The sequence below is a fragment of the Priapulus caudatus genome, unplaced genomic scaffold, assembly GCF_000485595.1.
Source record: "Priapulus caudatus unplaced genomic scaffold, Priapulus_caudatus-5.0.1 Scaffold733, whole genome shotgun sequence".
Lineage (NCBI taxonomy): Eukaryota > Metazoa > Priapulida > Priapulimorpha > Priapulimorphida > Priapulidae > Priapulus > Priapulus caudatus.
In genome coordinates this window covers 81,654-97,001 of record NW_014577794.1, presented here as the reverse complement: position 1 = coordinate 97,001, position 15,348 = coordinate 81,654, and the positions used below count along the sequence as shown (strand labels likewise).

The window sequence follows — 15,348 nt, the reverse complement described above, 5'->3', positions numbered from 1 at the left end:
GTGTGTGTTGTGTACCGTGGTGTGTGTGTGTGCTGGTGTGTCGTGTGTGTGTGTGTGTGTGTGTGTGTGTGTGTGTGTGTGTGTGTGTGCTGTGTGTGCGGGCGCGTTGCCAAGCGTTGCATCTGTGTATCGATGCGTGGTGCGGTGCTGTTCGCGCATGTGGGTGCTGTGTCTGCTGCGTGTGCATAGTGCGCGCGCCGACCGTGTGTGTCGTGTTCGTATGTCTGGTCTGTCTGTTTTGACTTAACTGGCTGGCTGGCTGACTTGCTATGTTGTGTGTGTGTGCTGTGTGTGTTGTGTGTGTTGTGTGTGTGTGGGTGTGTGTGGGTGTGTGTGTGTGTGTGTGTGTGTGTGTGTGTGTGTGTGTGTGCATGGAGGGTGGATGGGTGCGTGTGTGTGTGCGTGCGCTGCTGTGTGGGGTGTGGGTGTTGTGTGTGCGTCGCGTGCCTGTATGTGTGTGTGTGTGTGTGTGTGTGTGCTGTGTGTGTGTGTGTGTGTGTGATGTTGTGTGTGTGGTTGTGCGCGTGCGTGCCTGTGTGTGTGCCTGTTTATGTTTCGCGTTCGCGTGTGTGCACCGCGTTGGGTGCCATTTAATGTGTGTATGCGTGTGTGAGCGAGGATGAGAATGATAAAAAAGGCGAAGAGAGAAAATGTGAGGGAGTTTGGGAGAATCCCATTCGCCACCATTCGTGTCAGCGTTTGAGTCGTAAATAAAAATCGCCGGAAACTGTCGAAACACATTGATGGATGGTTGGATGGACGGGTGGATGGATGGATGAATGGATGGATGCGATGAATAGATGGCATGGATGGATGGCATGGATGATGCGTGGCATAGATGTGGCGATAGCTGCGCGTGAAATGGTTTGGATGGATGGTGGGTGGATGGATGAGCGATGGATGGCATGATGATGCGGTGGAGGGATGGATGGAGGATGAGATGTATGGATGGATAGGATGGGATAGATGGGCTGGATAGCTGGGTGAATGGTTGGATGCGATGGATTGATGGGGATTTGTTGATGATGAGTGGATGGATGGATGGATGCGATGGGGATGCGATGGGGTGGCAATTCTCGGTGTTGGATGGATGGCATGGATGTATGGATGGATGGATGATGGCCCGCGCGATGGATGGATGGATGGATGGATGGCAGATGGATGGATGGATGGATGGATGGGTAACCTGAATACCCTGTCGGTGGGCTGGCCGGATGGATCCGGATGCGATGGATGATTCCTGCGATACGGTTCACCCGGAGGATGGATTGGATCGATGGATGGTGGATGGTGGTATTCTTCATGGCATGGATGGATGGAGGGATGGATAGGGATGGATGGCATGGATGGATAGATTGATGGATAGATAGCATGGGAATGGATGGATGAATAGCATGGCATGGATGAATAGATGCGATGGCATGGCATAGATGGATGGCGATGCATGCGATGGCATGATGGCATGGATGATGTATGATGGATGAGATGATGGATGATGGATGGATGTGGAGGGATTGGCATGGATGATGGATGGAATGGATGGGCATGGATGGCATGGATGGATGGATGGATGGATGCGATGGATGGATGGATGGCGTGCGATGGATGGATGGATGAATGGCATGGATGGAGCGATGATGGATGGATGGATGGGAGGATGGATGGATGGATGGATGGATGGATGGATGGTATGGAGTGGATGGATGGATGGATGCGATGGATGGATGGAATGGAATGAGATGAGATGCGAATGGATGGATGGATGGATGGATGGTGATGGAGATGGATGGATGGATGGATGGATGGATGGATGGATGTGATGGGATGGGGTGGAATGGATGGACATGGATGGATGGATGGCTGATGGATGGATGGATGGATGCAATGGATGGATGGATGGATGGACTGGATTGGATGGATGGATGGATGGATGCTGATGGATGGATGGATGGATGGTTATGGATGGATGGAATGGATGGATGGATGATGGATCGAAGGATGGCATGGATGATGATGGATGGATGGTGGGATGGATGGATGGATGGATGCGATGGATGATGCAGATGAAGCATGGATGACTGGAGGGTATGGATGGATGATGGATGATCGGATGGCATGGATGGATGGATGGATTGGATGGATGGATGGCATGGGATGCTGATGCAGATGGATCGATGCGATGGATGGATGGATGGATGGTATGGATGGATGGTGGATGATAGTGCATGATGGATGACTGGATGGATGGATGGGGATGGATGGATGGATGGATATGGCATGGATTGGCATGGATGATGGATGGATGGATGGATGGATGGCATGGATGGTATGGATAGCGATGGATGTGATGGATGAGAGAATGGATGGTGGATGGATGGATGGCATGCGTGTGGATGGATGGATGGAATGGTGCATGCATGCTGCAGGAGCATGGAATGGATGGATGGATGGGATGGATGGGATGGATGGGATGGATGGATGGATGGATGGATGGATGGATGGATGGATGAATGAATGGATGGATGGATGGATGGATGGATGGATGGATGGATGGATGGATGCATGCATGCATGCATGCATGACTGGGATGGATGGATGGATGAAAACTTCCAGGGTCATTACATAAGAGGGTTTGGTGAGATGTTGCGTGCGGGTTGATCGGTGGCTTCGTTGTCCACATGGGGCCGAGCTATACTCACCGCGGGGTCGCATTTACCTCACTTAGCCGCTTCCTGCAGGAAGCCAGTGTTGTAGGCAGGATTTCCGCCACAGGGAAACATGTCCTCCTGACTGTGCGCAATGCCGACATATAGCCGGCGACTCGGCGCTTAAGTACATAATGAAATTCGGAACAGGTATAATGTCACGGTGCATGCTTAGGTAACAAATAGCTTGGGTTCGTGGTATTCAACTGTGCACTATACGAACATTCACTCGCACTCGTGCTTATATTCAGACTTTATTGTGACACTCCTTGTGCTTCGTATTTCCATTTGTATCGTCGCAATACTACGGCATATATCCGTGGCGCACTTGCATTATTTTCCGAAATAAAAAGTAACGATTTTGATATTTGCTCATTACGAGAACGATTTAATATTTAATTAATTTACAATATTTTAATTTGGATATGGTTAGTGCTACGGCGTGTCTTTTATTTACTAATTTACGATATGAAACCGTACAATGTGTTATCGGCTAGGTTTGCACAGTCAGTAAAATTTTATTGTTGGATTTAACGTGTAAATTTTAGCCAAATCCATTCAACTGATGTGGCTAAATTGCTTTGACTTCTTACTAACTGTATTCCTTAAAATATAGGGCCCTACATTTGTTTTATTTAGCAATAGTTAGACGAGTTGTGCTATGATTATTCTGAAATGCCTAATGTAAACGCCGCAAAATCACAGTAATCATGTGTTAATTATTTCGAACGCGTTATCAAAAATCGAGTTAGTGTAATACTCAAATTATATTGCTGCCATTTAATTTATAATAATTTAATATCCGCTTACATTATACTGTCATATCGCCGCAGGTCTGTAGTAATACTCACAATGTCGTCGAGTCTGTTACCTGATGCATCTCTTAATGTGACAGCGGGATAATGTATAAATAATATTATTAATATAGCTAACTACTACCATTAAATTTCATCGACAAATTTCATCAATTGTTAATCCAGAATACAAATCACGTTTCGCTAAATTAAAATTCGTGGCTATTCAAACAATTTCAAGCAGCATTATTCGTGTGACGTAACAGGTTCAATAAAATCACAGAGCGTGGCGAGAATTTAACTTTTTACATTTGAAATTTAAAAAACAACTAAATTTATTTACGGGTACGCACAGAATGCATCGGTAAAAATTACGTTTGTACAATCACCGCACGAAATTTTTTTGCTTATAGCTATCCGAGCTTCCGATAGTTTTTCTCGCGTGCTGTTTCGCCATCGGCAGCAGCTGCGAGGTTCGAGTTAGATTTTATGAAGCTTGCCACTACAGCGAACGAACGCCTACTGAAGGTTAACCAGTCATTACCGAGCGCCAGTGTATAGCCGGTGTTTAACACCGGGAGTGAATTGAGCCCCAGCTCGCATTAACATCATGCAGCCGTGGTTTTTAACTCGCGCGTTTTACGTAGCAACGTAGCATTTTAATGGCTGCCGTTCTTTGCACATGCGCCTTGTGCATTCATTCACGCACTGACACACGCACTCACTCACGCACTCACTCACTCACTCACTCACTCTTGTGTGTGTGTGTGTGTGTGTGTGTGTGTGTGTTTGTGTTTGTGAATGAGACATTAGCTCAATAAGCGGATGATGAACGATTCGGAATACGAGCATGATCACACATGGTACTGGTAACCAAGTACGCGCGCGCCCGTACAAACAACTATTTATATCTGGAGTAGATGAAAGGGGAATGAGTACGAAGCGGTTATCGCAGCCTGCATGAGCTTCATGTATGAGTTTTCAACTTGACTTCATTTCATTATCCTGTGTATAATTATACGTGTGAATATTTTATGTGAGCTTTGATTCTCCCTGGTCATATGGCGCCAGCAGATAGTATGTAAACCGAGTACTTTCACATATCCAGCAGATTTCTGTACACGTTGTTTACCACTATAACAGGCATACAAGCGAAAGCCAGGAGCGCCATTCGAAATTTTAATTTCGACTTTTGACCATAGCTAACAAATTAATTTTGTATTCGAATTGATCAACTGGGCAGCAAAGCGTCCCACATACGCGGATTGATCCCAAAAACACCTTATATAGATTTCGAATTACGAATAGGCCTTCTATAGGCTTTCTATTCGTATATGATGGCGTCTGAAATAATCCAGATGCTAGAATGGTAGTAATATCGTCATTCGATATTATCATCACGAAATTAACCTACCAACGTGTGTGTCCGTACGTCTTGCGCAGGCGCTTGCACATTTGTGATAATTGTAAAATTATCATTGTGATTCTTTGATGATTATGATTTTATAGCTTCTATCTCGCGCAGTCGTGATAACGTAAACAGTTTAACTAGATATTAACGGGTTTTCTCCGCCGTTCTATTCTTAACCCGTCATCTAGTTTAGCCACGTCACTTTCTCGTGAACGACTGTTGGATTAATTATTCAATCAATTACTCCATCAATCGATTAGATGGCTAATGACTCTCACTCCGATAGAAATTCACAACGTCCTCATTTACTCTGTGATTCATTATCTCATTTTCTATCTGCGATCATCCTTTTTCGATTCTTCACGAAAAACACATTCATTATTTCAGCCCGCCTATATATAGATATGCGCCGCGTTTGCGCCTACGGACACTCGATTCAATCGCATTTTAATTTCTGCTCGGCGCTCGCAACACTAGCACTTCGTCGCATGAAAGCCACTTCTTTGCAGGTATATAATAACCCTTTATTACATAACGGGAGCGGCTGTACTTACCACACGCGCCTCGCGCCTTTATACGAAAAGTTGCCGTCAGTACTTAATTGCGGACGGCATGCAGGCGGGAGCATGGAAATTACGGCGTCGACATTGTTGCCTATGGCACGCTGCCACTGATCATGACGCCGGGACAGTCATAACAACGACTCTTTCCCAGCCTCCCTCACATCTCGTCGTCAGTCTGCGAAACTCAGACAGTCGTTTCTCTCCCCCCCTCTCTCTCTTTCTATCTATCTATCTATCTATCTATCTGTCTATCTATCTATCTATCTATCTATCTATCTATCTATCTATCTATCTATCTATCTATCTATCTATCTATCTATCTATATATATATATTAACAGCACACGAGTAGCTAGAGAGAAATCGGCGCTACGGTGCGCATTGTGAACATGCACGTTTAATTCGTCATAGTCGGCGCATCATTTACTGTCTATCAGTGCGTCGCCGATGGCCAATGGTGTACTTAGCATGCACAATTGCATGTTTTGTGACGGCCACAATTACGCTTGAGAGACGCGATATTTCGCCCGCGTAAATGCAGGTGCTCAGCCGCCGAGAGAGCCCACAGCAGCACTGAAAATTGCCACATAATAACCTGCCCATTTTGACATGCAATACATTGTTTCACGTTGTTAATGGGTCGAGTTTGAGGCAAGCTTTGTCAACTGTACGTAATACGTGACTCACGCACGCACGGACGCCCCACACGCCACTCGCGCGCACGCGCGCACGCACGCACACATACACACACCTACCGCTGTATGTTCTGCTTCACTGACGATCAGTACGAGATCTAGACTTAATGTATGCGTCGCGTGTCGCCGACGTCGTCATCGCCAAGGTGGGGACGTGTGCGGAGGCGATTTCGCATTACTTTGTTACGCGCCAAGCGCGGCTTTTTATTATCGCTCTCTTGTTTTGCGCCACGTCTGTGCGTGCGTGATTTCATCGAGTGCCTAGATCAGTAACGCGCGCTCGAGCCGCGTGCTCTTGTAGATGTCGAGGGAATACGATACTAAAAGCAGAGGAGAACGTAATACGCTCGCGTACGTTGATTATCGTCCTGGATTTTTTATTTTATATAAGCGGACGCCCCGCGCGCGCGTACACACGACGTGCGTCCTTTTAGGTCGCGACCAAGGTGAGCGCCGCTATCGCATAAAAATCTGCGAATTTATCTCGTAAAATTTGACGTAAGTGGAGAGAAATGCCCCTCGCGTTTCCTCGCTCATTATTAATGTAACAATGACGGCGGCAACGGCGGCGGCGGCGTCGGCCATGTTTGGCAGCGGCGGCCGTTGTGCGGCTGTCAGCGGGCCTAGTAACTCTACCGTGGCAGCGGCACGTGCCATCGCCACGCCCACCCCCCAGGGGCACGATTTTAACTGCACTCCATCTAATCCCCGCAATAAGGTCGATGACAAAAGGCGTAGATTTGGTATGCAGATAAGTGAACGCTACATTAAGTAAACTAGCCGAATACGGCGGTCATGATCTGATAATGCCATTAGCTGTATGCTAATGCACGGGCCGTGATAATTCAACCACGTGGCTCTAATTTCGCCGACTTAGCAGACAGCGATGATAATAGACGCTGCTCTGAGAACATTAACTCCATCCTGCAAATACGAGCCGTGAGCGTGAATAAACATCAGACATATAGATTCTACAGCACTCCGATAACCATCCTTTGGTTTATGATGTTCCTTTCTTCATATACCTAAATAATCGCCGTGGCTATTGCAAACACACTCTTCAGTGAAGCGTGTACAACATACGGGCACTCTTCCATCGTACATCAATCACGTTATATTATCCCGTTATGTTATAAAACGTAATAAGATCATGTTTTGAGATTAAACTTTTGAGAAAAATAAAGATAAAACATACTGAGATGAAACGTACTGAGAAAACGTAGGGGTAATGTTCAATATATGAGAGGATCTGCAGTCAATACTGCCGAACCGTATTAAAAAGCTTTATTTGTGCAGCTGTCTGTCACCAACAAAAATTCACTTATAGCCAATCTTACGCATCTAACGGTTAAAGTATATATATATATATATATAATTTATAGCTGGAGCGATGGCGAGGGGATGAGAGGGTGATTTCAAACCGGATCTGAGTTCCAAAAATCATTCTAAAATGCTTCTTGCGCAATCTACAAATATATCACTATACTGTCGCACTTAAAACCCCATTAGCATAAATCTGCAGCACGCTGCGCATGCAGAATAACCAGCGGGACGAGGGGTGGAGAGAGAGAGAGAGAGAGAGAGAGAGAGAGAGAGAGAGAACGAAGAGACAGTGAGATAGAGGAGAGCGTGATATAGATCGAGATATAGAGAGAGAGAGGGAGAGAGAGAGGGTGGGAGAGAGTCTATGGACGCATGCAGTGAAACGGGTGTGCGCTGTACGCACGACACGGGCGCGGGTGAGAGTAAGTAGTGTATGTCGCCGTGACCGTTGTACGAGCATTAGTGCGGTCGCGCTGAGCGTGAGTCGATCCCGCCGCCGTGACTCCTGTTACCTGTAACTGCTACGTTGTGTTTTGTATCCGTACAGCGGAAGCAACAAAAAACTCCGTGCGTACGGCGGGCAGGTATATTTAGAATTTAGACCTATATACACACACGCATTCACGTACACGCATGCACACCGAATATATATATATACACGTATATCAAAAAAGTGAATAAATTATTAAACAATTAAATAATTATATATATTATATATATTATATAATATATATATATATATATATATATATATATATAATTATATATATATATAATTATTTAATTGTTTAATAATTTATTCACTTTTTGATTTATTTATCTCTATACATATACATACAGTGGCAGATTTAGGTGCCCTCATTGAGATTTCTTGTTTCCGATTATCAGTGCAGGCTCTACGCAAAGTGTAGTGACGAGGCAGCGATTCATGTGCATGTTCTCAACGCATATAGGGTTCACACAAAAACCTGCACATATTCCTGCACGTATAGTACATGCATTCTGCCAAAACTATTAATATCTCTGATCTATAATACTAGCGAGATTCAAAGAGTAATTACGCACGTTGTGCTTGGCTTAGGAATATGGCAGGAACAATCTGTTTGTGAGTACTGCTGATTAATAATCATCTTTTACCTTGTTCAAACTTCGTGTGTAGCGTTCGATGATTTTTGCTTTAGCGCTTATGAATATGAATAAGTTGCTCTCTGATCGGATTAGTATTATCCCGAACAAACTGCACAGGTAATTAAGCACCCCGTAAGGGAAGCCAGAGGCGCGCGCTCATATAAACAACTGCGATCGTGTAGTCGTCAGCTTGTCGTCTGACGCAACATCTTTAACAACGCGGCTGGCTTTACGTTTTCAAGCAGACGGTCGCATCGAGGGGTTGGCCGGCAACACAGCACAACACCACGCGCGCGCGCACGCACGCACGCACGCACGCACGCACACACACACGCACACACACACACACACACACACACAAACACATTTCATATACACACACACGCGCGCACGCACGCACGCATGCACAAACACTCTCACCCACATTCATACAGACACTCTCTCACACACGATTTCCGTCGCTCTATAGAATTATAAAATGCGGTCGCGTAGTATTGCGAACGAATATTATTAGCACAATTATATTCTAAGCCGAATATCGATCCATATAAACTGCCATTATTAGGTGTGTTAAATGGCGAAAACTCGTTCATAATTTCCCAGCTAGTATTAGATATTTGCTTCCGTGAAGCACGCGCGAGCCGTTACTTTACAACAAACATTGTAACAATTCAGCAAGAAACTGCTACAGTGCATACTTTCGTGCGCACACATCCCTGCACAGTGCACACACACGCACGAACGCACGTTTATAGGGGAAAAAATAAAAAATATGTTTGTCCCTCTTTCTTTCTTTCTTTCTATCTCTCACCACTCTCCCCCTCTCTCGCTGCTGCACTTGTTTCTCTCTGTCTTTATGTCCCTCTTCTCTCTCTCTCTCTCTCTCTCTCTCTCTCTCTCTCTCTCTCTCTCTCTCTCTCTCTCTCTCTCTCTCTCTCTCTCGCTATCTCTCTCTCTCGTTTTCTCTCCTACTCTTTATTTGTCTGACTCGCCCCCTCTTCTTGCTCCCACTCTCTTTGCCTCAACGCATTTACATTTTGCCACATACAAAAGCGAATCGTACCTCTTATTGGTAATTCAACGCGCAAGTAGCAGACGGAGAAGAACAGTTAAAAGCGTGCCTGATTTGAATAAGTGCTTTGCTGTGCACCCGCCTGGTCACGTCACGCCACTGTCGACCGGCGAAGACATTGTAAACCGAGATCGGCAACGCTGCGATGGTCGTTAGATCTCAGCGGTCGTCACAGCGTTTCAAGCAGTGCTCTAATTGAGTAAGAAAAAAACTAGTGCTCTCTCACGCGACGATAACATGTCGACGAGGGCAAACCCTTTCATCGAATTCGTCATTTGAATCTTGACTTCCCTCCCTCGGCGGAGTTATTGAGAACTGAGAACACGCACGTACGATGCGGAGAGCAAAGTGTCCGACGAATCGCCTGTCGCGTCATTAAATCATTTGCTGAGCAATAATTAAAATAATAATGATTATTATAATAATAACAATAATTATAATAATAATTATTATAATAATAACAATAACTGCAATAACAACAGCAGCAGAAAGGCCTGATAATAGCCGTAAATGTACGCATGTATATGCGTTAGCTTTCGTTTTAGCGCCGCACCACCATCATTAAACTTATTGTCCAGATCAAACTCTAGGCGCGATTTACGAACGGCGAGTTGAATATCGCGCGAGGGAGTGACATTGGTTATTTATGTTCTTGCGTAATTTTTGAGTAATTTATATTATATGCGCACATCGAACGAGTTCGTTTTTTAATGCTCTCTCGCTTTCGTTTGCTCGCGCAGAACGAGAGAGAAGCCACGCCATCGTCATCGTCTATGTACGACGGCACACCGTTCGCCGCCGCCATCGCCGCCACCAGCTTTAACATGAATACGTCGCCGAGCCACCTTGCTCAGTCGCTCGGCCGGGCCGCCGCACTGCCGAAGCCGCCGCCACCGCCCGATAGTAGCGTGTCGAAAGTGTCGGTATCCTGTGCCAGCATCAAAACGGAGGCAGGTTGTCATGACGACGCCGGCAAAGGTGATTGGAGCGCACAGTGCGTGTACGCGTATAGCGGCAATCAGGGAGGCGGCGTACGCGACTCGATGGCTGAGCTCAGCGGCGGCCTGCGGCAAGGGGACGTCTACTACAAGCAGGTATCGCCGGCCGATTCGCGCCTCACCAGCCCGAGCGCCTTCAGTGGGGTCGCGCACTGCTTCAGCTCGGCCATGAGTGAGATACGCGGCGGAGCGGGGCTGGACGCGGGCCGCTACGCAGACACGTCGGAGCTGGTGGCAAGTCTGACCGACAAACACGGGCTAGGCATCGGCAGACAAGGTAAGGCTGTGTGTGTGCGTGTGCGTGTGTGTGTGTGTGTGTGTGTGTGTGTGTGTGTGTGTATGTGTGGAAACAACCTGACGCGTGCCGCGCGACGACCATTGTTAGCAAACTATAGTGACATCAAAGTCAACTCGCCAGCGGCCTATAGCGAAAATGTTAATGCTGGGCAGCGTGCACACGTGGCTCCTCGCACGATGTAGGAGACGAGTGACTAATTGAAAGGCAACATAATTGGCCTCATTCGCCTTTATAGGGCATATTAAATTGGCGGGGAGCCCTGGTTTCGGGTGGTTGCGTTGCGCGCGCGTCATAAAGCGGGGTAGGCCGCCACGGCGACAACGTTGGCGACATGGCATAGCTTGAATTGAATTACGTAATGCCAAAATGAAACGGCAATGTCGCTTATAATAATTTCGCACCGTGCCCGGAAATATATTTATATTTTTTAAATAGTTATCAATTATATACGCATCTTGTATGTTCTATGTAATATGCATACAGAGTAATGCCTGTGTCCGTGTATTTAATTCCCAGATAAGTACAACCTACAATAAAAATAGAAATTAAGTAAAAATATCGAAATAATATGTATTAAAATAAAAATAACACGAGCGTGTTCATGAGAACGAAACTGTGTCCCTCACGTTCTCGATCTTACTCGCTAAACATTGAGAATTATATCGCGACATAAAGAAATAGATGTGTGGTGGTGTCTTTGTGTTGGTCGCGCGGGCAGTGGCAAATTAGAGGCCACAGGATTTCCGGACGGTGCAGCGCACACGTTTACGGGGAGGGTCCTGCTCGAGCGTTTATTGCAAGGAACTAATTATTTCTGTTTCTGTGCCGACTCGCGCTCGTGCAGCCATGAACGTCCACCATCCGCGTGTGTAAAGATGTAAAAACGCCACAGCGGGTCGCAGAATCGTGCGCTCCATGCCATGTAGTGAGTGAATATATGCATATATAAATTTAATCCCAATTTAACACCGTGGCAGTAGCTGGTCGCCCGGTATCCGGTATATGTTAAGTCATATATTTAATATATATAATCATATATATACATATATACGCGAATGGATCGACAGCAGCTCTGTTCAGGGGTTTGGCTTATTTCAGGGCGAACACGGCCAAAGTTTGATCTCAGTTAAATGGATTAATAGCTTATTAATCCGCTTGTGCTTGCATTGTGGGTTGTAAATGCTTAGTTGCAGTAATGATTGACAGCTAAATGGAGTTTAATGTTATTTACATTTGATTACGTGTGATTTTTAGTCCATGTGGCGTGCCACCAGCCATCATGTAGATTTCTAAATATTACCATTGTATATGTATATATTCAGTAATGGGGTAGTGATTGTTGGCTAATGGATGTAGTGATGTTTGCTAGAAATCATCTATCTATATAATTGCACATAAATACACGTGGGCGAACGCACGTACGCATGAGCGCACGGACACATACACGCACGCGCACGCAAGCACACACTAACGTCGGAACGTTCACACCCACGCACGCACGCGCGCACACACAAGCATGCATACACGTACAGAAGCGTGTACACACAAGCACACGCATACGCGCGGACACACTCACACAGGCACACACGTACGCACGCGCGCACACACACATAAAATTGATACAATGGACTGCGCAAATGAAATCACTCTCTGAATATATAATGTCGTACCGCAGCGGCGTGAAGGAATGGGAGGATCTACCGACCAAGATAGTAACCCACTAAGCACGAAGCCTTTTCTAACCTCTCTTCCACTTCTCCTAACCTGGACCCGTCGTTCACACGCATGCGCGGACGCCATCGCCACGCGATGACCTTTCGCGTGCGCCCACCGCCGTGATTGTCCCGCTGAAAGCAGGCACAAAATTGAATTTCGCCATCGATGGAACTTAACGAACTTGAAAGGAGCGCTTGCTGCTCGCTCTCGGTGCCTCCAAAATCAATTGTCAATTTTACTCGGAGCTGGCGGCCGGGCGCGCACACACACACACACACACACACACACACACACACACACTACACGCGTCCGTGTCTTGCGCGTCACTTACTCATTTCATTCCGCGCGCCTTTTGAGCGGTCACGTACACGACGCTACTGACTAATTTAGCGCGCCATCCGGCCTGTTTTCGTTGCGTTTTAACTCATTCTGCTCGGAGGAAGCGCGCGCACAGAGTGCCTCTCCGGGCTAGTCAAGTAAAGATGTTTGTGCGTGTGCTCGTGGGTGCGAGCGTGTGTGTCTGTGTGTGTTTGTATGTGTGTATGTGTGTGCACGTGTGTGTGCCCTATCTACAATAGATAAGGGCGGCAGCGCTTGTACTTATGCCCGTTGGGCGTTGATTTCTCGCCGAATGTCACGTACCGAGTTTCCCGGCTGCGAATTCACGCTGCATGTATACGTGAGGTGGTAGACATTTAGCTGCTATTACGCAAGAGAAGAGCGAGACTAAGAAAAAAAATAGAAAGAGAGGGAGAGAGAGCACGAGTGAAGGGGAGAAGTGGGGGGGGGGAGAACGAGCGAGAGAGAACGGGAGAGAAAATGATAGAGCTTGAAGGATAGAGGGAAAGAAGGAGCGAGAGAGCGAGAGAGTGGGGAAGAGAGAACGAGAGAGAGAGAAAGAGAGAGGAGGGGGAGATAGCGCGCGAGAGGAAGAGAGAGAGAGAGAGAGATGGGGGGAGCGAGAAAGGCAGAGGCCAGAGCCTCGATATTAGAGTGACATCACTATATCCGGTTACGAAGTTTTCTCCTAAAATAGACGATGTGAACAACGTTAGTTTAGATTGATCACCAAACGAGAATCGCAACGAAAAAAACAACGTCACACATTACAGCCATGGATACTGGCAATTAGTAAAGACCCCGTTGCCGTACACACGCGTCTCGCTATCGAAATCAAATGCACGTAGTTGGGGTTCAGAGCTCGGCAACCCGACCATAGATATCCCATAAACGTATATATGTATATAATGTATATATTATATCCATAGTCCCGATACATATATACATATTAGATCGCCAGAGGTCATCCTTATCGGATAATCCTCAAACAAAAGAGCGTCTCGATTCTCTCGGTGTCTCAAAATCTGTACGCTGACCCCTTCTTGTCGGCACACCCATAACGCGGGGATGCCCGCCGACGGGTGCTTGCCGCAGTTAACAAGATTTGCATATACCGAATATATATATCTCCTCCCTCTTTCTCTATTTCTTAATCTCTCGCCCTCTCTTTCACTTGCTGTCGCTGTCGCGCTCTCTCTTTCTCTCTTCCCCTCTTCCTGTGTGTCTCTATCGCACTCCCCCTATCGTATCCTATCTCGCGATTTCCTCCTCTCTCTATATATACCTCTCTTCTCTCCCCCCCTCTCTCTCTACCCCCTCTTCTACCCTCTCTCGTTCTTTCTCTCCCTGTCCCCCCTTTTTCCTTCTCCTTCAGCCATCCCTCTCTGCCAGCCCACGCTCGTGCGCCACCGACATCATTCATCAACGCTGCGATTTGTATTCTGGCGATGCAGCTCGGCAGTCAGCAGCCGCTAGCAGCAGCAATGACGATGGTCTGTCATCCGTTGGCCTGACTAATGACCCTTGATTAAAGCGCCACGCCAACTTTACTTCTGCTCTTTTCCGCGCAGAAATTAACGCTTTCGCGTAGATTCGATTGTCGTTGAGAGGACGGGAAGGCATGCGGTCCGATACTATACTTTTTTCACACACCCACACACACACACACACACATACACACACACACACAGACACACACACACAGACACACACACACACACACACACACACACACACACACACACACACACACACACACACACACACTACACACACACACACACACACACACACACACACACACACACACACACACACGCACGCACGCGCGCGCGCGCACACACCAGATGCAAAACGACGTTAGTAAAAATGTGTTTTATAGTTTTTTTTCCTATTCACCAACATTTCATGCTGAGCCGATGGCGTGTGCTGATTTCAGGAAAACCATCGTTAGTGAAGTACGGCCCGTGTTGAATTCGCTCTGTGTCGCTATAATTCATGATGACATTTCGTTTATATGATATTGATCATCTGAGTGCATCTAAAATGGTATTGTGCAGCCGTTTGTAGCATATAGTCTGTAAGAGGGTGCGCACCGGGTAGAACGTCTCAGCTGTATATAACAAATCGCGTCCGTGCTAATCCAGATTGCATAAAATGTACACATTCGAGACATACACGCGCGCACGCACGCACGCACGCACGCACGCACGCACGCACGCATACCTGCATCTAATTAAAAACTAGGGAAACTTGGGCTAACATGTCGAGCTGTCCCATATGCTCTGATATTAAGTGAGAACTTCA

General features: G+C 46.6%; 1 protein-coding gene across 1 annotated transcript in view; it reads left to right on the top strand.

The window, feature by feature from the left end:
• Positions 1-15,348, top strand: part of LOC106813170 (ETS-like protein pointed) — a 94,519-nt gene that overhangs the window by 10,529 nt on the left and 68,642 nt on the right. The window contains exon 2 of the mRNA XM_014817239.1: positions 10,431-10,965. Coding sequence (XP_014672725.1) covers positions 10,464-10,965 — 502 coding nt within the window. The 5' untranslated portion in view covers positions 10,431-10,463. The remainder of the gene's footprint in view (positions 1-10,430; positions 10,966-15,348) is intronic.